The 24,674-nt window shown below is 52.0% G+C and overlaps 1 protein-coding gene across 1 annotated transcript in view; it reads right to left on the bottom strand.

Annotated features, from left to right (window-relative positions):
• Positions 1-2,585: 2,585 nt before the first annotated feature.
• OSBP2 (oxysterol binding protein 2) overlaps positions 2,586-24,674 on the bottom strand; it is a 367,014-nt gene continuing 344,925 nt past the window's right edge. Inside the window, exons 9-14 of the mRNA XM_054006309.1 lie at positions 15,372-15,492; positions 11,243-11,346; positions 10,576-10,671; positions 9,784-9,968; positions 8,236-8,456; positions 2,586-6,550 (exon numbers count right to left, since the gene is read on the bottom strand). Coding sequence (XP_053862284.1) covers positions 6,408-6,550; positions 8,236-8,456; positions 9,784-9,968; positions 10,576-10,671; positions 11,243-11,346; positions 15,372-15,492 — 870 coding nt within the window. The 3' untranslated portion in view covers positions 2,586-6,407. The remainder of the gene's footprint in view (positions 6,551-8,235; positions 8,457-9,783; positions 9,969-10,575; positions 10,672-11,242; positions 11,347-15,371; positions 15,493-24,674) is intronic.

Here is a 24,674-nt window from a genome sequence, read left to right as displayed (position 1 = left end):
CAACAGCATTTACAGTAGAATGACATTAAAATCCTCTGGTGGGAAAATAGAAAGACTAGGACAGTGCTCAGATTAAGTGTTGTCACTAAATGAACTGTCAAGTGCAGTAGTTTGCTTTTAAAATTAGCTGTCCTAAAAATGACTGGGTGTTTTGGGTGTATCCCAATAGTCCCCTGTTTAGCTCTGCTATTCTGTAGTGTCTGTGTATGAGGCGTCTACACAAATGCATTTACTGAAGGTAGATCAGAAAGGACTAAGGGCTGCCCCAGAGACCAGCAAAGCTGGGCATTTAGGTGCCAACACTTGTTTTCTCTTTACACTTCGTTTAGCTGCAACAGCGCTCAGGTCCTGCTTTAGGGACGGCAGACCGAGGAATCTCTCACCTTTCCAAGCTCTGGGCTAACACTTCTTGTGACAAAATACACAAGGAAAAATAAGGCATTTTAAAGAGCAGTATTTCTACTCCCTTTTATGAAACTGAATCAGACCTTGAGCGGAACCTCCCCCTCCCCCTGCCCCCATGTGCAATTTTGTTATAGGGTGACCAGATGTCCCGGTTTTATTGGGACAGTCCCGATTTTGGGGGTTTTCTTATATAGGCTCCTATTACCCCCTGCCCCTGTCCTGATTTTTCACATTAGCTGTCTGGTCACCCAAACAAAGAATGGCATGAGTGAAGAGCTGTGGAGCAGAGAACCGTCTATGCTCCCACCGTTACATAACGTGTGTCTCAAAAGGAGTTAGGTCTAAATGCCTCGGTGATGGAATATGCAATAGTCGCCCAGCAGGCTGGATCCCAGCTGCTCAATGTCATCAACACAACAGTTCAGAAAATGGAGCGATTCCCCTGCTTTCCTGGGCCACAGGCAAACCACACGGCCAGCCAGGCTGAAAGTCGTGCATGGTACCGAGGGCCAGGCTGTGCAAGTAGAGAAGAGGAGAACACAGCATTGAATTTCTAACATGGTACCTGCCTGGAATACTGAGAGCCTTCCTGTAGGGCAAGTTTACACTACAAAATGAAGTCGACCGAAGGGCTTGTCTCCACTATGGCATGGAGTCGAGCTGAGGCTAGGTCTACACTATGGGGGGAGGGTCGACCTAAAATACGCAACTTCAGCTACGTGAATAGCGTAGCTGAAGTTGCATATTTTAGGTCGACTTACCTGGTTGTGAGGACGGCGGCGAGTCGACCGCTGCTGCGCCACCGTCGACTCCGCTTCCACCTCTTGCCACGGTGAATTTCCAGAGTCGACAGCAGAGCGATCAGGGATCTATTTTATTGCGTCTTCACTAGACGCGATAAGTCGATCCCCAGTAGTTCGATTGCTACCCGCCGATCCGGCCTCTGGCCCCTGCCTCGCTCCAGCTGGGGACCAATCCTTCCCCTGCCCCCATGCCCCGCTGTGCTCCTGCCTCGCTCCAGCTGGGGACCAATCCTTCCCCCCACATTGCCCCACTGTCATGGGGGATAAAAATCAATGACTTAAAAAAAAATGAAAAAATCGGATTTTTTTTAATTTAAATCGGATTTTTGAGGCGAAAACCTATCTAAAGATAGTTTTAATGAATAATATTATAGCTCATCATGGAATAGGGATTATAAATTCTAATTCTATAGTATAAGACAATATATTCATGTCATGTTTAAGAAAAGTTTTGTAAATGAGTTCCAATAGTTCATGGATTAGGGACACCATTTTATGGGGTTCCAGGGGCTTCTGTATAGATTATTTAGGTTAATCTTTCTATCTACCCAATGGGACTCAGTGCTCAGTCTAGAAGATACCATCAGAGATGCTTAGTTTTGCAGTTCTCAAACCGTGGATTTGTGTCTCCAGAGGTAACATACTTGTTAACAGCAAAAAGTTTTTAAATAAATAAATAATATATAGAGGTGAGAAATAACAGACCTCAACTCTATTGTCCCTCTGCAAATTTGTGTACACAGAGTCAATCCCTTACCTCTCTTTAAAAGGGAAAAGTTTCAAAAAGTTCAATGAATAGAAGATTGTTGGGGGCGGAATAGATCTGGACAAGGAGAAGAAGTCTGGAGGTAAATGTGAGACGCGAGGGACATATGCTTTTTTGTTAAAATATTATGTTTGCTGTAGAAGAAAAAAATCCAGAATACTTAACGTTGTTGTTTTAGTTAAATAAAACAATTTAAATATCTGTCTGGTGATGTTCTCCTAATACAGCCTGGCAAGAAAATCCTCCAAATATTAATGATTAATCTGTTGAACTGAAGATAGTTCACCTCCCAATGACTGCATACATATCTGCTTCAATTATCTTTGGTAAATGAAATAACCAAACAATCATTCATTTTCTGATATAGCTGAAAAACTCATCTGAAAAGTTTTCAAAATAAACCACTTTAAAAATGTATAGTGTGTATCTTCTAAAAATGAAACCTCCATCTGTCTCGGAGTTGTGAAGAATATGTATTAAGGTTATAACAACCAGCAAGAATGCATTTTTATGTAGAAAACCATGATTAAATTGAGTCTTCCTGACTAGTGATTTAAATCAAATCCATCCTGCCCGTTGTGCTCTTGCCCCTGGCCCCTTCATTCCGGGGGGGGGGGGGGGGGGGGGGGCACAAATACGTTTGGCGCCAGGCCCACAAAAAGTTAATCCGGCCCTGCTCATAGCGGTGGAGTTATTAAGTCGGTGTAATGGGCGAGTTACATCGATGGGGGCTATATTTTAGTGTAGTCGCTCACAGAGTTCGGTTGATGGAAGCTGCCTTATGTCGACCTAACTCTGTAGTGTAGCCCAGGCCTTAGAAAGCTGAAACACCTGGTTTGCTAAAAGGGAATGATCTTTTCTAATTAACACCTTTTGAATGTGAAAGCATTTGGCTTTGGAGCAATTGTTACTTAGCTAATTAAGCAAATACCTTAAACCTCTCTCTCCCTGCTCATTTTAGAACAAGCCTACCTGAAAGATAAGCTGAAATATACCATACAGGTTGTACTACAAAACCTCAGACAGCCATATCTGTCTTCATTATTTTTCATCTATTATGTACCATATAAATTTAAGCAAAATAATTTTATATATATTTATATATAAATTAGAAGCAAATAAAAGATTAAAGGGTACACGGAAATCAGCTGTGTTACCACACTGATAGCCAATCACTAATGTTACATTGTACAAGTTGTATATATACTGTATACATACATGTGTTGTAAGTCAGTCTGTGGGTGCTGGATGAGAAGAGGGCTGGCCAGGAGACTGATGGTCTTCGGAACCTGATTGCATACGAGTCCCTTGTGCAGTCTGGGTTTTCCAGTTACCAGTGCCTTGAAGTTCATTATTGCTAATTTTCTTCCCCCGTGGATGGGGGCTGGCCCCAGCTGCCCCAGCTTGGCCTTTGAGCCACACGAGCAGAGTGGTTGGTGTGACATGGTGGAAAGCCAGAGCAGAAGACATCAGAAATGAAAGCACACAAGGCAGAACCCTGCCTCTAGCCCTCCTGAGCTCACACGCGGCTCCTTCTCAAGCCCAGGATACTCGGCAGGTCTCATCAGTGCACAGATCCGGACTCCCATTCCCAAACGCCAGCGCAGACAGAGCTCTCCCGGGGTACCCTGCAGTTCAGTCACCAGACACGTATATACCAGAGCAGGATGTGTGAGCGAGTCACCTTCCCTTGCTGCTCATTTATCACCTGCAGGGCTTGCTCATCCTTTCCGGGCATCTCCGGAGCACTCAGTATCCCAGCAAGGAGACTGCTCTGGTGGGGAGGAAGCAGCAGAAGTGCACGGGCCTCTGTCCCCACACGACTGGGGGTGGAAAGGGAGGTACAGAAAGCAGGAGATCTAGGAGCTGAGCTGTTTCAGGACAGACACTAGTTCCACTGGCATCACAGCCTAAGGGGTGCATGTGGCCCAGTATTTGCCGTAATGTTTGCCGTGAGGGCTCAGCAGATGTTCAGTGATGGGACATTCTTAATAATGACACCAGCAGGAGCCCTATGGAAGGGGATTGTTGCAATGGGGGGCGGTCCAGAGCCAGGGGCCTGGAAGGGAGTGAGTCCATGTGCCAAAGCCTGTTGGGTTCACGGCCGCCCGCTGCCCAGGGAGGGATTTTAGCATCAGGCAAGGGATGTGACGGATCACCCAGAAGAGCGGTTTCTCTGGCTGCCAGTCAGCAGCGACAGTCTAGGGATGGGCCCTGTTCTAGGGTAGCCTGCTGCTCGTCCAGCCTTGTGGTGGGCGGGAGGGGAGTGCCTGCAGCACTGCCTGGATCTCAATAAGCCCTGCAGCACAGGGGGCCGCTAGGCTAAGCACGTGAGCTGGAGCAGTGAGTGACAATCCAGGACTGGTGCCTGCACACAGCCATGAAAGCAAACCATTGTCTGCCACCTTCCTGCAGGGAACCAAGGGAGGGCCCTAGGGCAGACTGGGTCCAGTGGCCCACAGTGGGCTCAGCTTTCTACTGGGCCATTGCAATGTTGTGCCCCATTCCCAGCAGCTGTGCGAGCCCCAAGCACCCTCTGCAGTGCAGGAACAGCTGCCCTCACCCTTCTGCCCAAAAGTCTCTGGGCTTTTCCCGTGGCACCTGTGACAGAGCTCAGCAGCTTGGCTCAGTCATGCCAGAGGTGGGACACTGCCCAGGGGCCAGAGGGGGGGTCTGTGTGCAGAGCTCCTGGGCATCTCTCCCCTCGGACTGCAGGATGATTTAATGGGTGTTTGGGGGTTGGTGCTCAGAGCCAGGCTCTGGAGCAACCCATTATAGTCACGGGGGTCACGCTGGAATCCTGCACCCCTCCAGCTGCATTTGGGGATCTTGGATCTGGCATCAAGGGAGTGGGAACTGGGATCCACGAGTCACATGTGCCTGTGCTCCAGCGACTTGTAGCCAGTCACAACACAGAGCTCCAGTCAAAGCCAGCCTCACTCGGGTCCTTGTGCTGGAGCTGGGGGCATCCCGCCAGCCATCTCCCCCCTCTTGCTGTATCCCACATAACTACGTCTCTCCTCCTGCTCCTCCGCTGAGCCCCCCAGGCTCCGCTCCCTAGCCCCAGACTGGAGGTGGGCGCAAGAGAAAGAACCCCACGGAGATAGGAGGAGGATGGGGTGGAAATGGCAGGAAGCCCCAGGGAATGGGGGAAAGGAAAGGGGTAGGGGAGCCTTCTGCTTGTTCAAGAGCCTCCCACTACACTTCCGGGCTCTCACACCGAGCTCGCCATGAACCACGCTACTGCTTTGCCTAAATGAACGTCACTGTTCCCTGCACCTCCAGCTGTCCCTTACGGGGACTGACACTGCAATATGATGGGAACCATCCATGCAACAGTTACTGGTGGCATCAACCTTTGTGCCTGGTGTCCGAAGGGCAGCTCAGAGCCTGAACCCTGCCTGGAAAGTGTTGCAAGAAGGCGTAGAGAGCTGGGAACATCAACTGCTACTGCGAGACATGGAGGGGGAAGGAGCCTCGAGGTGCTGGGCTGGGGTGGGGTATGGATCCCGATAAGCACTGATGGTATCTATGAACTGCTGAGTAAGGGTCTTGGCTCTAGTCCACGAAGGCTGACTCTACTCTGACTGAGGGCAAGTTTAAAAAGTCTCCCTAGGCAGATCGCCTCTTGTCTGCTCTCTGTAAGGAACTGTTTCCCATTAAGACAGAATTGCAGGGAAAAACCCAAACGAACATGATCCAAAAAAGCATCTTGTTAGAGACGGGTCTAAAAAATATCAACTCAATATTGCAGATTGGAAAAATCCACTCAAACAATCCGCCAAAATGTCACCTAAATTCCTTCAGAAATAACCTAATTCATAGCTGTGGGAGCATCGGGCACTGCTGGGAACGATGGAAAGAACCTAGGAATAAGCACCTAATCTACCGTCCCTAGAAAAGTCATCTTCTCCCTAGAGTTTCGGAGATGAATGGGATCAGAGAGTTGCTTTTGTCTGTAAAAAGGAACCTGAACTAGAAGCAGATTTTTTAAAAATGAAGTCCATACACAAATGGGGAAAAACGTCAAAAGGAAGAGCTCCAAGGACTGTGCATCGTATCCCCGCAACGCGTGCATCTTTGGAAGTCGTCTCAGTTAATAAAGCTGAGGCTTCGAAAAATATAGGCAGCAACTTCTGACAGCAATAAATATGCTAGGCTAAAAAGGAACCAGAGTCAACATGTCTTTGTTCCTAATTAGTAGCTAAAAAAACGCCACCTTTTAAAAAAACACTGAATGCTATTTTATTAGTGCATAAAAAAATAGGTTTGGAATCCCTGTTTTGATTTATTTTCTTTTAAATTTCTGTATTTATTTACTCTGTGTGTGTTTCTGTGCGCTGTGACATAAAGAGAGGACGCTGCCCAATGCATCCCAGGTGCTCCTCCTCCTTCTATCCCGTGGCCTGCCAGCCTGGTGCGGGAGGAGCAGCTCAGAAGATATCAGGGCACAGATCCCAGTCCTGTTTCTCCTTGGCTTCCCAGTATCCACCCTTGTAAACACAGATCAGCTCCCCTGTCAGGGGATCCACCTTCCTCTCAAACCACAGCGGGATGTAGCCTTCGTAGTCTTTGCCTGTAGAGAGTGGAGAGCACAGCACAAGGGTTGGTTGCACGTCTCGAAGGGAAGCCAGGCAGCTCCCCACCGTACTGTCAGCATAATGCAGTGCACAGGGACATAGGGCTCAGAATCAGCCCAACAAGCCATGCATGGGTCACCCATTGCTATTGGAACAACAAAGAGTCTGGTGGCACCTTAAAGACTAACAGATTTATTTGGGCATAAGCTTTCGTGAGTAAAAACCTCACTTCTTCGGATGCATAGAGTGAAAGCTACAGATGCAGGCATTATATACAGACACATGGAGAGCAGGGAGTTACTTCACAAGTGGCGAACCAGTGTTGACAAGGCCAATTCAATCAGGGTGGATGTAGTCCACTCCCAATAATAGATGAGGAGGTGTCAATTCCAGGAGAGGAAAAGCTGCTTCTGTAGTGAGCCAGCCACTCCCAATCCCTATTCAAGCCCAGATTAATGGTGTTGAATTTGCAAATGAATTTTAGTTCTGCTGTTTCTCTTTGAAGTCTGTTTCTGAAGTTTTTTTGTTCAATGACAGTGACTTTTAAATCTGTGATAGAATGACCAGGGAGATTGAAGTGTTCACTTACTGGCTTGTGTATGTTACCATTCCTGATGTCCGATTTGTGTCCATTTATTCTTTTGCGGAGGGACTGTCCGGTTTGGCCAATGTACATGGCAGAGGGGCATTGCTGGCACATGATGGCATATATGACATTAGTGGATGTGCAGGTGAATGAGCCCCTGATGGTGTGGCTGATGTGGTTGGGTCCTCTGATGCTGTTGCCAGAGTAGATATGGGGACAGAGTAGGCAACGAGGTTTGCTACAGGGATAGGTTCCTGGGTTGGTGTTTCTGTGGTGTGGTGTGTAGTTGCTGGTGAGTATTTGCTTCAGGTTGGGGGGTTGTCTGTAAGCAAGGACTGGCCTGCCTCCCAAGGTCTGTGAGAGTGAGGGATCATTTTCCAGGATAGGTTGTAGGTCGTGGATAATGCGCTGGAGAGGTTTTAGCTGGGGGCTGTATGTGATGGCCATTGCTATTGGAACTCCTGCCACTCAGAAGGACCAGCCAGCCGTATGAATTCATGAGCCCAGGCCTCTCATGGGAGCTGGTAAACTTCCAGGTGCTGTGGCTGGCTCCCAAAGACGCGCGTGGTGGAGTGTCAGAGCTGGAAGGCTCAGAGGTTGTGCCCAGCCAGCTGAGGAGAGGAGATGGGCATGACTGCAGCTGAAGGCCAGTTCCTCTGCCACATCAATCATGACACAGCACATCTGGTCCTGGAATCTCAGATCACTTTACCGGGGGCCACAGGAGGGAGGGAAGCAGCACTGTCCTTATTTTACAGGGGGGCCAGCTGGCACAGGGGGGAAAGGATTTGCCCACAGTCACCCAGCAAGTCTGAAACAGAACCTGCATTGGGCACGTGAGTCCCAGCCCTCAGCTGACTCCATTAAACTCCTCAAAGGTGTCTAGAGATGGGAAAGAGCAACCAGGCTCCTGACCCAATCCTCTGCCAATTCGGGACTGTGCTGTTCCGGCAGATTGAGGGATGGTTCTTCTGGGACTCGAGACACTTGACTGACTTGCTGCCTCCCTTTGGCTGCAGCTCCCACGGCCTGGGACCAGCAGCCTCCCTGAGTCCCCTGGTTATCTATTGAACCCTTCAACCCAGTCAAACTCACCTTCCTCCAAGGCCTCCACGGCTTCTGCCTCCCGCCTGCGACGGACGGCCCTTTGCTTCTCCTCCAGCCTCTGCTTCTCCACGTTGGCCTCATCCCACTTGCCATTCTCCATGAGCCGCTGGTCAGGCCTCAGCCTGCTGTCTGTGGGGGCCACTCCTTCCTCAGGCTCGTTCAGGGTCAGGGCCAGGTCAGAGAAGAAATACATGTTCTCGGCATTCTCCCTGGAGGAGAAGGGGTCAGGTTAGCGGGTGGATTCTTCCACCCACCCAGATACAAAGGGTCTCCATCCATCCATCCATCCATCCATCTCCTTGCATGGCCCCCCATCACTGAGGTATCTAAGCATCTCCTACTATTAGATCCAGACCTGGCCACACTACCTGCCTGGAGTGCAGGGAGTCCTCAGTGAGGTGGCAGAATTCTTCCTTTGGGGAGCCTTTCCTCCTACCACCCCAATGGAAATGCCTAAGGTACCTCACATGAGAGAACAGTTCAACCAAAGCTGTTCCATGATCTTCCCACAGGAGTCATGGGATCCTCCTACACTCTGTGCCACTGGCCAGGAGGTCAAGAGGGCAGAGGTCACTCCCAAACACACTTCCCCCATGTGCTGCTGCCCCACAACCAAGCTGGCAAGGGTCATCCCAGAGAACAGGAGAATTTCAGAGACAAGCCAGAAGCGGGCGGTAGTGCTTTGCCGCTTGTGCCACATGTTTGACAGCAGCTGCATGCGCAGGTCTAATGGACTTTGGCATTAGCTCTCAGCAGCGAGCCAACATGGCAACGCAATGTAGTACGGAGACTCGGTAGGGTGGAAACCGGGCCACACGGATTGCTAAGCTGGCATGGAAAGCAGTTACATGAACATGGGTTAACCGTGTCAGCAAAGCCGTTTTCCAAACTGGGCTAAGTATTTCTTCACAATTCTTTCAGGAACAACGTTAGCTCATGAGACTGTTCTGGAAAGGGAGTGAGCCGTGCTGTTCAGACCCATGTTAGAAACCAGCTCCAGACATGGTTCTGGAACATGCTTGTAACATGGCTTTGTAGAACACCCTTTAGTGTTGACAGCCACGTTATCCCATTCTAAGCCATGCTCCTGTAAAGTCCCCAACACTGTTTACAACTGAGGGTCTGTCTACGCTGCCATCTGAGGTGTGATTGCAGCATGTATAGACATACTCAAGTCAGCTGTGATCTCGCTAGACGGCTTGATGTAGCCAGAACGAGGGACAACGGCGCTGAAGGTGCGGTCGTACTGGCCACAGAGCGGGCTAGCCCCACCCACCCAGGACCCTGGGTATATACTCAAGGGTGGGAGATGCTGCAGTTAGCAGCAAACCTCAGAGAAGCAGCAAAATGTGCCTCATGGCAGCACTACCCGTGGCTGTTCCTCTCGGTCCGCATCCTGCTCTGGCCAGAGCAGGAGTAAGTTCCCATTTCTCAGCTCACTTTGCCCAGCACTGAACTGCAGCCACCTCTGGGCTGAAACGCAGCAGCTGTTGAAGAGCATGGCCACAGCACAGCAAGCCCGCAGGGAGGACTCACTGGAGAGGATATTTCTTCCACAGGACCTTTGGGGCCAGCGTCTGGTAGACGGTCTTTTGCTTGCCCTCCGAGCTGGTGCTGCCACGGCTGCTTTGCACGATCTTGGAGCACTCCATATTTTCGTCCCACGTGCCAGACATGACGTAATGCGCCTTCCCATCAGCGTCCATCACCACGCCCGTCACCTGGCACCGGGGGAAGAAAATCACATGGGCTTACGATGGTGGAGCTTGCAAACATCCAGAGGGCAGAGACAAAAGTGGTGCCCACAGCACCCTGCTGGCTGCCCATGGTAAGCACCGGGGCCTGGTTCTGGTACAGCAGCACTGAGGCCTAGTAGAGTCATGCACAGGGAACACCCAGCTCCCCCCACCTCATGCTGGGGCTCATCCCAGACCCAACCCGTCTCCTTCATTCTGCCGTCCAGCTTCGTCTCCCCCTTCCTGGGTCTCAAACGCTGGAGGAGCCAGATGGACCCGTTTAACATGGCAGGTAGGGACGTGAATGCTATATTCTATCTAGCCTTGGGAACGCTAGAATAGAGGTAAATATGAGCTATCACATTCCACGCGGTGCAGGCAGCTGGCCACTAGGGGGCGCCAGCACAGTTTCAAGGAAATAATCATCAACTTTATTTTAGGGTTGCTGGACTCTTGCTGCCCCAGGTAGTGGCTGTCCACAACCAACAGCTATCCCATCCCGTTGGCAACCGGCACTGCCCGGAGGGAAGAATCAATGCCTCTGCCACGCGTGAGGCTGTTTAACCGAGTTGGGTTTTTTCTGGATACGTACCTTTCGGGGGACATCTCTGGAGAAATAGCTGTAGGGTGTAAATTTCAGCTGGCATTTATCTTTTGACTTGTGGTTCACAATCTCTATGTCACCAGACTAGAGAAAAGTCCCCAAATCACAGGCAGAGAGAGGGTTTGCAAAGAGACAAATCAGGAGTTAGTTTCAGGTTGTTCACATGCACACAGCATCGTCAGCAGCAATGTTTGTCTCCCAAACCCGGGCACTTTAGCCTAGTGCCAGCGAACACACCGGGCTCCCAGTGGGTGTCGATGATAGAAGCCAGCCTAGCAGCTCTGTACCAGTCCACTGGGGCTGGCGTGACAGGGAGAGGGAAAACCAGTGCTGGACTGGGAGCATCAGTGCCAGCCTGGGCAGAAAGGCCAGGGCCAGTTCCGGGGGGCAGAAGGGGGCTACCCATGGATGCCAGTTCTGCCACCCTTAACCCCAGGGGAGCCCCAAGGGGGACCTGACAGAGGGGCCTCCCCATGTGCCTGCTGCAGCTGGTGGGATAGATCTTCCTTCTCGAAAGGTTTTGAGGAGGTGCGGGGGCCATACTGGATGAGGGGAAGTCTCTCCCAACAGTAAGCTGCTGGGATCCTTTCACTGCCCCCTCCAGAAGCCAGCCCCCCTTCTCTGGAGCAGGATCCTTGCCCCGCTCGCCACTGACCTGGTCGATCCAGAGCTTGCCCACAATGATGTTGTGAACGGTGGAGGTGACCTTCCTCCAGACGTAGTGGTTCCCGCTGGAGTGAAATTCTAGATGGATGGCACCTGTGGAGGCAGAGGGAGAGAGCCCTTTGCTTTGAGGTGAGGGAGTCAGTCCCACGCTGGGGGACAGTCAGATACTGTGCGATCCTGGAGCAGCACCACGAAGACACCAGACTACGGCAAAACGTAGGTCACTCAGGGTGTGAAAAAACCAGGGCCGGCTCCAGGGTTTTGGCCGCCCCAAGCAGCCAAAAAAGAAAAAAAAAAAAAGCCGCGATCGTGATCTGTGGCGGCAATTCGGCAGGAGGTCCTTCACTCCGAGCCGGAGTGAGGGACTGTCCGCCGAATTGCCGCCGAACAGCTGGATGTGCCGACCCTCCCCGGCGTGGCCGCCCCAAGCACCTGCTTGCCAGGCTGGTGCCTGGAGCCGGCCCTGGAAAAAACACCCCTCTGAGCAACGCAAGTTTCACTGGCATAAGCGCCCATGTGCACAGCGCTATATCGGCGGGAGAACTTCTCCGGTAGACACAGCGACCGTCACTCATTTCGGTGGTTTTATCGTGTCGATGGGAGAGCGGCTACACGAGCAATCGTACAGCAACACCGCTGCATCGCGCCAGTGGTGCTGCTGTAAGTTCCCTACTGTAGACATGGTCTCGCACTGGGAAGACATCGGCATTTTTCTTAAAGGGACACCAGCCCTTCTCATGCAACTCGCTGATGCTCCCAAGCCCCCTGCTAGGAGCTGAAAAGCTGAACGATGTTTCCTGGCTTAAGGCTTTTCCCACTTGGCAGATGTGAACTCTTCCCTCCCCTCGCCGCACTGTGCTCCTGATGGGAGCAGGCCAGCACGGCCCCGGCTTGGTCTGCTGCTTTTATCAGCACGCTCAGGACAGGGGCCAGCAGTGTGGCCGGTGCCCCGCTGGGAACATGGGGCAGGCTGGCCAGTCACAGCTCCGCCTGCCCCCTGGGGAAATAGCGCTTTGTGGCAGACCAGGCAGCGCAGTCCATGGGGTGAAACCTCTTCCCTTGAGCCCTCCAGCTGTCCCCATGCTGAACTTGTATTTAAAAAGGAACCATCGAAAGGTGAAGCTCCGTATGGGGTCAAGGTGGTGGGGGTGGAGGAGGGAAGTCTGCACAGGCCACTGGCTTGTTGGGAGTGGGGAGAGCTCTGCCCGAGCCCAGCGTACATAGGTGTACTTCAGTTTTGCTTCACCTGCGGGGGGTGGAAGAAGGGCTCTGTCCTTCTCCCACTATGTCTGCCCTCCTGCAGGCTGAGCCCCTGTCCCTGGCAGCTGGGCCCAGGTGGGGAACGGAAGGGACAGGACCAGTCACTTCTCATGCCAGCTGTTCCGGATCGCTGCTCTGTGCAGCGCGGCGGCTGCCTGCGAGAGCCCGGCTGGGGCAGGTCCCACCCCGTCCCCTCTGCCTCCCGTCCAGGCCTGGCTGCTGGGACCTGGGGCTGAGCGAGCTGGAGTCCCCTCTTCCCCCCAGCACGTTTCCGGCTCGCTTGGCCCCCGTCCCCGGCAGCCAGGCCCAGGCAGGGAGCAGAGGGGGCAGGGCAACTGCTGCCTCCCCAGCTGGGCTCTCTCAGGCAGCCACCTGGGAGTGCCGACTTCATCTGTGTGAGAGGCTGCTCCCTCCCGCTCCCCACCTGGGCCCAGCTGCCAGGGAGAGCAGCCAAACAGGACAGAGCCCCCCGCCCCGTAACTCACGTAGGGCAGGGAGAGCACGGTGGCCCTGGGCTGGGCACAGGGTGTGTGTGTGGGTGTCGCTGAGCAGAGGAGACACGTGGGGCGGTGATGTGCCCCCCCCCCAGTATTTGGAGGCACGAGTCATCTATGCCAACGTATAACAATAGCAGTGACGCTGCGACCGCACGGGCGGCAGCACAGGCAGTACAGCCCAGAACCCAGGGCAGGTTCTCGAGCAGCCAGCCCGTCCTGTTGCATTGGTACTGGCGGGAGCTAGATCAAAGTTAGCTTGGGCATGTCTCCACCTGCTGCAGTCACACCTCTCACTGCCGTCTGGGCATACCCCATGTGGGCTTGGATTTGTGAAGCATGAGGGAGCCTCTCGTCAATGTGTGTGGGGGGGGAGCACAGCGGTTTCCTCTGCCCACGGCTTGGGAGACAGTTGCAAAATTCCTCCTCCTGTCTGGTTCCAGGGAAATTCCCTCGGCAAGTCACTGGGGCAAGATATCCGACCCGCCGTGTTCCGGAGCAGGCTGAATCTGGGGCGCTGCCATACACTCACAGGCATCGTGGAGGAGCAGCATGGCTGCACCAGCACCCCGCAGGCCAGTCCTCACAGGCTAGCGTCAGGCCTGGTCTACACTGGGAAATTAGGTCAGTATAACTATGTTGCTCAGGGGTGTGAGAAATCCACACCGCTGAGTGACGCTGTTAAAGCGACTGAACGCCCAGCGTAGACAGTGCTAGAATTCTCCGTCGACCTAGCTACTGCCTCTTGGGGAGGTGGATTCTCTATGCCAACAGGAGAATGCCTCCCATCGGCGGAGGTAGCATCTTCATTGAAGGTAAAGGGCCCGAATCAAGGACAAGGAGACTCAGAAGCATGGAGCAAATATACTTAGCTGCTCCCTACTGAGCCCGTGCCAGCAGCCACCGAACCCCTGCCTGGGCTTCTTCCTTTAACTGCAAGGCAGCACTTCTTCACTGCTAAGAGAGCTGAATAACCCACCATTCCTGCCTGTGTAGGAACAACAGAGGGTCCTGTGGCACCTTTAAGACTAACAGATGTATTGGAGTATAAGCTTTCATGGGTGAATGCCCACTGCGTCGGATGCATGGTGCCACAGGATTCTCTGTTGCTTTTTACAGATCCAGACTAACACGGCTCCCCCACTGTGTAGGAACAGTGGACCCAAGTTTATTGCATCGGTCGTAAGAAATAGGACCTGGCTCCTACAGATCCTGTACATTTCCATGAACCCCAGCCAAGAGCTTTCCACCAGGTAACTGGAGCCACGTCCATCCATGATGCTTGTTAGGCCTGGCCTAGGTGGTAGGTAGAGCTCTGAGATAAAGCACTATGCAAGGGGAACAGTCAGTGCAGAAAGTCTGATACTGACCCAGAGCGAATGCTTTGTAAGGGAAACTGCAGGTCCAGAGCTTCACTGCATTGAACTAAAAGGGGGAGGAAATCGCTAGACATGTTAAGTGTCTTAAATATAATTTAAGGAGAGACTAGTTCACAAGCCAGCAGGAAGCCAGATGCCCACCGACTAGAACAAGTCAGCTCCGCACACTGAAACGAGAAAGGGCCAAAGGGTGTAGAGAGAAATTCTGTAACTGAAAAAAAAAATTCACTAGGAACCATTTCAGTACCCAAAGCCGTCAAACAGCACCACCGACTCTTTCAGCCTGACTCGCAATCATCCCACAGTCCCTGCCGGGCACCCACCAACTCTGCAGCGCCCCAGGGACTGACAGCCTGAGAACTGCTTTGTGCGTTCTGGACAGCATTTGTGTATCGCTGCCCCCTACTGGCTAGAGTCTGGTAGGAAGCAGGGACTGAATAAGGCACAAGCTAGTGCTTTGGACAAAGCCTTGCCTCTCCCCTGTGGGGCTGGGACCATCACCTCCATGTTGCAGATGGGGAGAGTGTTAAGGATGGGATTTCCAAAAGTCCCTGCGTGACTCAGCAGTGATACGACTTGTGCTCTTAGCAGCTTTGGAAAATCCCACCCTAAGTGAACTGCCCAAAGTCCCAGTCAGTTAGTGACAGGGCCAGGAAAAGAGTCTAGGAGCCCTGACTCCAGTGGTAGCCACAAGACAGCCCTGCCTCCCTGCATCTAGAGAACACGCAAATCTGGACCATCTGTGTCTCCTCCAACCCCTCAGATCTGCCTGGTTTCCCCTGACTGGTGGTTTTCAGCGCCCGTGTCTCTCCCTGCAGACATGTTGCAAAGGGAGATCAGTCCAATTTGGCCTCTCGGTTCAGACCCTCCACAGGGTTTATGTGATCCTCAGGGGATCAGGGCATTGGCCAAACATTCTGAGTAGTGCGCAAGCATAGCAAACGCACCCAGGAGTTAACACTCACCGTCCGGGCCAGTCACTTACCCAGTGGCATGATAGAGAGGTATTTGCCCCTGAACTTGCTGGCAATTGTGATTTCCTGCCACAGAGTCCAGCCTTGCTTGGAATACACATGATGGGCCGCAGCTGGTGGGTGATGGCTCACCTGTGAGACACAAGGAGAAAGCAGTGTCACACCCATGGGAGAAAGGCTCAGAACAGGAAACAGTGTCCCACCCCAACAGGTGGGCAAGAGAGAGGGGCCCACGGGCCATGATCTACTTCACAGTTTGTATGGAACTCTGGTATCCAGGCAGCAATACTCAGAGTGTATTGGGACAACCTGGGGTTGGCGTTGGAACCGAGGACATGACACGTTCTGACTTCCTGAAGGATATTATGACATTGCAGCCTAAAAGACGCAGTATTCCCTGCCCGCCTACAGGGGGCAACAGGCAGCCGTTGCCTGATAAGCCCCGTCTCACAGGACAGGCAGCTACACCACTCAGGGACACTACATGCACTTTTCTCATACAGGATTCTTCCCTTCCTGGTTTTAATGCTCCAACCTTATATTTCCCAATCCCCTCATCATCCATTGACAGTCATTTAAGTGGGACAGTCCTGCAGAATTTAGGGGTCCCCACAGCAGCACCCCCGCCTGTCATTGTCACGCTGTGACGAACTGGGACTGTTCTTACTGCGGTCTTTGAATGCTGACAGGGGAATGTGGCTAGGATAGTCTGCATTGGGGGATGGGAGACTGACCGAGGGAGAATACCTGAGCATGTAACATGAGAACCCAGGAAGAGGTTAGAGGCCAGGTGACACCTTTGCCCGGGAAACTGAACAAAGGCGGTGGGAGGGGTCGCTGAAGACAGAGTTTCAGGAGCTGGTTGGTGAGATGGCTGGGAGGCAGACGGGGCTCTGACCCCCCCCCCAGGGGGCTGTGGTGCCCTGGGACCCCAAGATGGACCTAACTGAGGGGGTCCTGTTGTCTGTGCCTGCAAGACCTGTCTTGGACTATGTTCCTGTCATCTAAATAAACCTTCTGCTTTACTGGCTGGCTGAGAGTCATGGTGAATCGCAGGAAGCCGGGGGTGCAGGGCCCTGAGTCCCCCAATACTCCGTGACACACGCTAACTGTAAACAGGAACCCCCCAGCCCTTCAGAATTCAGCTCTCTCCTCTCCTCAGGCTGCGTGAATCACAGATGCACACGGTAAGTCAAATCCTACTCATGGAAAACTGGGCTTAGCTGGGAAGTCCTTTAGATGCGCAAACGCTTAGATCTGCAGGCCTGCGCTTCTTAAACTTTTCCCCGGAGTTCAGGAGGCCTGTGCGTGGATTGGCACTGCGAGCGCTCGCACTGCCTGGGAGAGCTCCTTCCCTGCAGCCAGCGCGGCTCTATTCGTATTTACGGCGCGATCGCAGGAGGCAGCTCCGGTCATTAATAACCAGGAGGGCAAATGCACTTGTGAGGCGTGTCGGGCAGAGGGTGCCTGCTTCAGCTGGGAGGTGCGGCCAGCCAGGAACACCCAGCGACAGAGCAACTTGCCGCCTGCACACTCGGGGTTCACAGATGGACCCAAATGTCGCTGTGGCTGCTGCTCTGTGTAGCTCAGAAACTTGTACCTTCCGCCAACGGAAGCTGGTCCAATAAGACACGATCTCACCCACCTCGTCTCTCTCACGATAAAACAGCGGCTGCTTATTGACTGTGCCAACAAGACATTTACACTCACTAATTTCTGTGACTAACAAGTGCAACAGCAACAGACACTGGAGCAGGAGCAGGTTCCCCTCGGGGGCAGCAGCCTTTCCAACTGCAAGCAGTACATCTACCTCGGCTGGTACATTAGCACTCCAAGTGAGCAGCGGAGAGATCTCGCCAGGACTTGCTAGTGCTTGTTAGCAAGCCCTGGACGCTATAAAAACAACCCAGCGGCTTTCAAATGTAAAGATCCGGTGCCAGGAGACAACAGCAAAACGCTCAATCTCGTGGCCCCAGCCCCTACTCCTGAATGATCTGCTCTTGGTTTTAAATGTGGTTAGGAAGTGTAACCCCTCCACCCACCGCACACACACACCACCCTCCAACTCCAGCTCTGTCTGTAAGGAAACCCAACCCAGCTCCCACATGCCAGGCCATGGCAGAGACCAAACAACCTCATCTCATGGCAACAGGGGGATCAAAAGAAAACGACCATCCAGGGACAAGAGATACAGACCTCTCCCCCACTGCATTACCTACCCCATTAACACAGCCCTGGAGGAGCCCACACAGACAACTGGTCATTTATAACTCCAGAGCAAAGTGCAGGCACAGGAAGACGTTCGCGTACAAGTCAGTGTGCTTTCCATCGATCTGCGGCCTGGATGGGTTCAACTGGAAGGGACTGAATCCAGAGGAGATTTCCAGACTGTTTTCTTGATATCAAGATCTCCACCCGCTCGAGGCTGGGACTGATAAGCACCTGGCTGCCCACAGTTACCCTAAGCCTTGCTAGATACAGTATTCTGGATTTCAGACCCTGGCCCCTTCGGAATTTTACATCAGCAAATCCTCAGTGCCACTTCTGGAGATCTCTGGAATGATCCGGAGGGCAGAAATCCCAGGCTTTGAGTTGTCTGAGGATATTGTCCCAAACACAGTTAAGATGCTGATAACTCAATACGATCAGCTCTAAGGTTAGTTCTGACGAGACTGCAGGGAATCTTCGAGCAGAAGTTACTGGGAGTGGTACCCATCCTCCTTCCATTTAAACTTGCCATGAAGCTATTCCCCAGAAGATTCTCCAATCTCTGCCTTTGGGGCAGCTCCGCTACCCTCAGGTTCCTGATTCTCGCCACGTGGCCAGATCCATCTGCCTTGGCTTGGTGGATCTGAGGAGGCACCAGGACCTGGGCAGGACGTTTCCAGACTACGAGGTAGGATCCATGTCTCCTCTTGCTGGTATGGTCAGTGGTCAGAATCGGGCCCTGGGTCTCGGCATCTCGCACTCCTTTGGGCCCCCCAATGACCTGCTATTATTAGCTCATGGAAGCCTCTTTAAACCTCATTAAAATCTCTCTGCTTTCCCCTTCCCGGCTCTAATGAGGATGCTGACCAAGGGCTGCTTGCTAACTACACAGGCTCTGCAAGGACATGCAGAGACGAGGACATGCCGGGCTCCTGCTGGACTCCCCTCAGTGGGCAGCTGTACGGCCTGCGGGGAAGGTCTGCAGCCACAGCTGTACCCTTTAACAAGTGCTTTTCGCCTTGCCCCCCCCACACTGTCTTGCTTTGACACCCCCAATTGGCAGCCTTTGTGCTGCAGCTGCAGCCCCTGCCGCAGTGTCAGGAAACTGGCCCCAGCGTGTCGGGGGGAGGAGGCGGGGATTTCAGGGGGGACTCACTGGGGAGAATGCAGCTGGCGACCACCTGCCCATGGGAGGTTTAACGGGACACTAGGAGAGAAGCTGCAGGGGCAGTAGTGTGTCCTCACCCAACCAAAGATGGGCAGCACGTCACTGGTAGCACCTCAAAGCTGAGCAGAGGAGAGGTGCCCTCGGGGAGCTGAGAACTGGGGGCATTAGGAGGTTCGGAATTAAATAATAAGCAATGTCACCATTTGGCTACTAACACGGGCACAGCTCCTTGTATCATTGTCTGGGGGATGTCAACAAATTACAGCATGGCTCAGGCCCTGTCTACGGTACAACTATAATGGAGTTGGTGGAGCCAGTTACAACTCCGCAGCAGGTCTCTAGGACACTGCCTAGCTACCATCCATATGACAACACAATTGTGTTGTGCCCCAGTGCTATTATAAGTGTAGTGGAGATGGGGCCTTAGAGATCCCACCCAGAGATTAGACCGGTGAAGAGTCAGACACAGAAGGACCCCACAATAGCTGTGCAAGTTGAGATCACGGCAGAGAGATGCACCCCAAAGAGCATGGCATGGGGAGGGGCTCAGAACGGTGGGGTTGGGGGGAGGGGGAGAAGGAAGGAAGGCCCAGCTTCTCCAGAAGTATTTAGGCACCTAGCTCCTATTACAATCAATGGGAGTTAGGTACCTAAATACCTTTGCAGATCTGGGTTAAAGAGCCCAAAGCTCCCCATGTTGTAATGACAGGACTAAATCCATAGACTAACTTAATAGAACCTTCCCGCTGCCCTAGTTTTATTCCTCCCACTGGAATCCCCGCATTAAAGCCCAGCCTCGTTAGTCACAGCCAAGGGAATTCTGCACCCATCCACTTGCCAAGTGAACCCCAGAGCCAGGGCAGCACACCGAGAAACTCAGTACCCTTCAGGTTAGCCCCCCTGGGGCTCAGACAGCCAGTCTGCACTGTCTCCAGTGCGGTGAGCTCTGTGCATCAGCTGTAACATTCTGCAGCCAGGGGGCCCAAAGACCCGCTGCATTAAACGAGTTAAGAGATTATTTGTACCAATGCAATTACAGCCTAAATCCCCGGAGCAACTGGATTACAAATGAGAAATACAGCAAAATCTCCTCCTTCAATTCCTCGGTAACCGGCAAGAGAATATCCTATTTGGATAACTGGATTTTAGTCCAACCCTTCTCACTGAGGCAATGGCTACAAGGAAAGCAACCTTCATGGAAAGGAGGGGCATGGAGCAAGTAGCTATAGGTTCAAAGGGTGGGGAGCTTGTGAATGCTGAGAGAACAAGGTTTGTGTCCCACTAGGGACCAGGCTTCTGAGTAGGTGGGAAGGTTCTGATTAGGCTTTTCCAGAATCTATTGGTCAGGGGGTTGGTGAAGACTGAGTAGCTCTGAGAAGGTGGATGGTATGTGCTGATCGCTGCAAAGTAGACTTGCAAGGAGTTGATGGACAAAGCTGATCGGATCTAGTCCAAGAGAAGAGGACTAGCTGTCGTCTCTGGGAGAGCACCTCGTGACGTTGCACTCCATATGTTTTATGGAAATATGCTTATGAGTGTGAATATGATGTAACTGGAATATGCTTTATGCAAAAGGTCTCTTGTAAGGTATCATAACAAAGGTTAGAAACTACTGAATATATTCCTCTTATTCGTATGCATGTATCATTCTTGTATTTGAAGCTAGAAATATGAAGTATAACTCTGAGGTCCTATTGTAATTATGCAAAGTGTGGGCCATTAACGGTGGTTTAGAATCTTGATGGCTCCCACTGACTAGGACAATTGGTTGTAAATGGTTTATTTACCTGCAAGTCTTCCGGTGCACCTGTGGGCCAGCCCATGGGGAATGGAGACTAGGGGTCTTACAGTGACATGTGACCATGTCACCCGATAATGGAATCCACCTTAAATCTGGGTACTTTTCCATTTAGAAGGTAGGAACCCAGAGAGACAAAAGATTCCCGCCTTGTGCCAAAGCTATAAAAGGAGGTAGAGCAGGACAAAGGAGGCTGCCAGTCATGAGAAAACCCCTGCTTACCACCTGAGATGTCTGCTGGAACTAACAAGGACTGTACCAGAGGAAAGGATTGGGCTAGGAAGGATTAGGAAGGAGTCTAGTCTGTGAAAGAAGCTTATTGGAACATCTCTGATGGTGAGATATTACCTGTAATCAGGTTCTTAATGTATTAGGCTTAGACTTGCATGTTTTTGCTTTATTTTGCTTGGTGACTTACTTTGTTCTGTCTGTTATTACTTGAAACCACTTAAATCCTACTTTTTATACTTAATAAAATCACTTTTATTTATTAATAAACCCAGAGTAAGTGATTAATACCTGGGGGAGCAAACAGCTGTGCCTCTCTCTATCAGTGATATAGAGGGCGGACAATTTACGAATTTACCCTGTATAAGCTTTATACAGAGTAAAATGGATTTATTTGAGGTTTGGATCCCATTGGGAACTAGGTGTCTGGGTGCTAGAGACAGGTAACCTTCTGAGCTGTTTTTAGTTAAAGTTTGCAGTTTTGGGGGTGTGGCCCAGACCCTGGGCCTGTGTTGCAGCAGGCTAGCGTGTCTGGCTCAACAAGGCAGGGTTCTGGAGTCCCAAGCTGGCAGGGAAAACGGGCTCAGAGGTAATTTCAGCACGTCAGGTGACAGTCCCAAGGGGATCTCTGTGACCCAACCCATCACATACCTCTTTGTTGTGCCCAGGAAGAGAAGTGTTTCCATTTAGCTAGGTAAGATTTTTCTAGTAGAGTCCTTGCTACTATTGATGCCTGACAAGAAAGCCCATAAGAACTGGGCTCCATCAGTACCGGACTGTGTTCCATCGGAACCATCGTCCCAATCTCCTCCCAGCCCTAGGATCTGTTGGCGCTGACGAAATCCGATCATTGCCAACTTCGGATACCACCCTCCTCACCGGCTGCAATGGCTGGACAAACAGAACCGTTCTCACACAGAGGAGATCCGAATCTGTTGCTGCCCCACAGGACATTTTGCTCTCCCGGATCTGGAATCACCTCCTCAATCAGGCCTGTCTGTTTCCAGGGAGATAATAGCACCTCCGAGAAACTTGACTGCTGGAAGGAGCTCATGACCCATCCCATACACAGAATACATCTACCCTCCAACGGCACCGATGATACCACCACTGGAATTGGAACCGGAACCAGCCTTCTCCTCATCGGGATATTCTGAGCCATCCGATGAACCATTCTTCCCTGGCCCTGTGTATCCACCACCATCCAAAAGACTCTCACAGGCGTGGGACCAACCTCCACCACCTCTAACGAGGAGCTGCTGGGGGCCCCTGCGACCATCTGTCAACCCCTCCTATTGGCTGTACTAGGGCCTTGGGACCAGTACCCCGTGCAGAGTCAATTCGATCTGCCAGAGTCACCCCTTGCCTCCCCTCTGAGAATTACCTCTCAGCAATAGAGGTGTAGATGCAGGACAATATCTCAAACAATGGGTATGGAGACGGCCTAGTCCTGCTGCTGGGGCCCTTCACACGTTCCCTGGAGAGCTCCTTTTTAAGAGGAAAACAAACATTTCACCAGGAAGCATAGGGGCTTGGGGGCTGCTAGGATCCCAGGTCCCAGCTTAGCTAAACAACTATTTCAAACAGTCCCACGCTGCTCCCTTAGCATGGGACTTGACACAAAGTCTTCGGAAGAGAAAGGCTTTGTGCATGATCCCACTGTGCCACCAGCCCCTGGCAAGTTAGTCCGCAGGAGCCGTGGCTGTTTCAGACACCTACATGTCTACAGTGGATGAGAAGCTGGATATGAGTCGACAGTGTGCCCTTGTTGCCAAGAAGGCTAACGGCATTTTGGGCTGTATAAGTAGGGGCATTGCCAGCAGATCAAGGGATGTGATCATTCCCCTCTATTCGGCATTGGTGAGGCCTCATCTGGAGTACTGTGTCCAGTTTTGGGCCCCACACTACAAGGAGGATGTGGAAAAATTGGAAAGAGTCTAGCAGAGGGTAACAAAAATGATTAGGGGGTGGAGCACATGACTTATGAGGAGAGGCTGAGGGAACTGGGATTATTTAGTCTGCAGAAGAGAAGAACGAGGGGGGATTTGATAGCTGCTTTCAACTACCTGAAAGGGGTTCCAAAGAGGATGGATCTAAACTGTTCTCAGTGGCAGCAGATGACAGAACAAGGAGTAATGGTCTCAAGTTGCAGTGGGGGAGGTTTAGGTTGGATATTAGGAAAAACTTTTTCAGTAGGAGGATGGTGAAGCACTGGAATGGGTTACCTAGGGAGGTGGTGGAATTTCCTTTCTTAGAGGTTTTTAAGATCAGGCTTGACAAAGCCCTGGCTGGGATGATTTAGTTGTGGATTGGTCTTGCTTTGAGCAGGGGGTTGGACTAGATGACCTCCTGAGATCTCTTCCAACCCTGATATTCTATGATTCTATATCCCGGGAAGTGGGCACTGGCCATGCTGTTGCATGTGCCAACTAGGTTTCCAGGGCACAGCAAGTCTGGTGAAGGACCAGCAGCAAAGCGATCCCCTCCCATGGTTTCCCAGGCATGGCTGAGGTAAACGACGGGTCGATTTGTTGCAGAGATTTTGCACAAGGCAGGTTTTCCGCCAAGATGACTAGTAACTACACAATAACCTAAAGCCTGTGTTTCCAACAGCTGCCTTTGTGCGGAATCAACTCACCCACACTTGCACAGAATTAACAAACAGCTTGATCCCTGGATGACACACTGGCAGGAACAACAGAACGACTCTGGGAGCAGAAGTGCAGATGCTGGCATTACGAGAAGCCCACCGGTGTGCTGTTTTATTGATGCATTCCTGGTGTACCTGGCACTCCCGTGCAGGCAGGCAGGGGGCGCTGCAAGGGTTACACTGCGTCGCCACCTGCACTCAGGACCCATTTGCAAGATTAGATCAGTTTTCATTAGCTAGCTCACTCCCTCTCCTTTGTGCATATTATTATGCAAATCTCTCTCTGCTCAGAGAGCCGAGGCCTGCAGATCAGGAGCACGTGCAACAAAGTGCCCACTAGCTAGGCTGCTGGGGGACTGGCATAGAGTTAGTGAAGAGAATCTGATTATCTGGATGCACTCTAGTCTGAAGTCAAGTTATTTAATTGCTTTACTTGTAATGCTCCAGTACCCAGTGCCCCACAGTGAAAAGTCCCACGACTAGAGCCCAGCGCAGGTGACCAGAGGCTGCAGCTGGCAGAGAGCATGCAGCCCATCTCCCTGGGGCCACTGCAGGATCGTTCCCACAAAACGCTAGTGTTAAATCCCAAGCAAGAGGCTCCTGACAGTCCCCTTGGCAGACGGCTCCATCCAATGCAGCCCACTATCCAATCCTGGCTGTGGGCACGGAAGACAGAACTTTCTCTCCCTTCCTTGTGTGCCCTCATACAGGGGCTGCTCTCCACCAGCGGGGAGAGTCAAAGGGCTGGGGATAAACAGCAAGCCGGCTTGGGTGTGGGCCTGCAGACGAGCCCACACTACCCACAGAGACCAGGAGGACTGTGCCATAGGAGGATTGTGTTTCTCAATTCCCTCCCTTCCCCCAGCAGAGAGATGGTGCCACCACAGCACTCTTTAAAGGGGAACAGGCCAAAGCAGCGAGTTTAACAGGGCTGGAGAACACGGCTATCAGTTAAACTCAGGGATCTGAGCAGCGTGGTGCGCTGGATGCAGGGGCTGCCTGGACACTCCTGGCCCCCAGCAGGGACATTTGTGGTCACTGGGCCGCGGAGGAGCGGCAAATGTCACAGGGCTCCTGGCTATTCACTCAGCTAGAAATCAGTGACCTGCCTGGGGGGGCACAAGACCCTGCTTTAAATAAGTGGCCTGGAGTCTGCTCATGCCCTTTACTGGTTGGCGGGGCTTTGTCAGCAGTGGCCAAGAGTGGAGAAGGCTGATGTGCCAACCTACGATGCACAAGGGCAGGCTGGATGGCATCCCATG

The sequence above is a fragment of the Malaclemys terrapin genome, chromosome 16 (genome assembly GCF_027887155.1).
Source record: "Malaclemys terrapin pileata isolate rMalTer1 chromosome 16, rMalTer1.hap1, whole genome shotgun sequence".
NCBI lineage: Eukaryota > Metazoa > Chordata > Testudines > Emydidae > Malaclemys > Malaclemys terrapin.
Note: the sequence above shows the minus strand (reverse complement) of the source record. Positions and strands in the feature narration are given on the sequence as shown.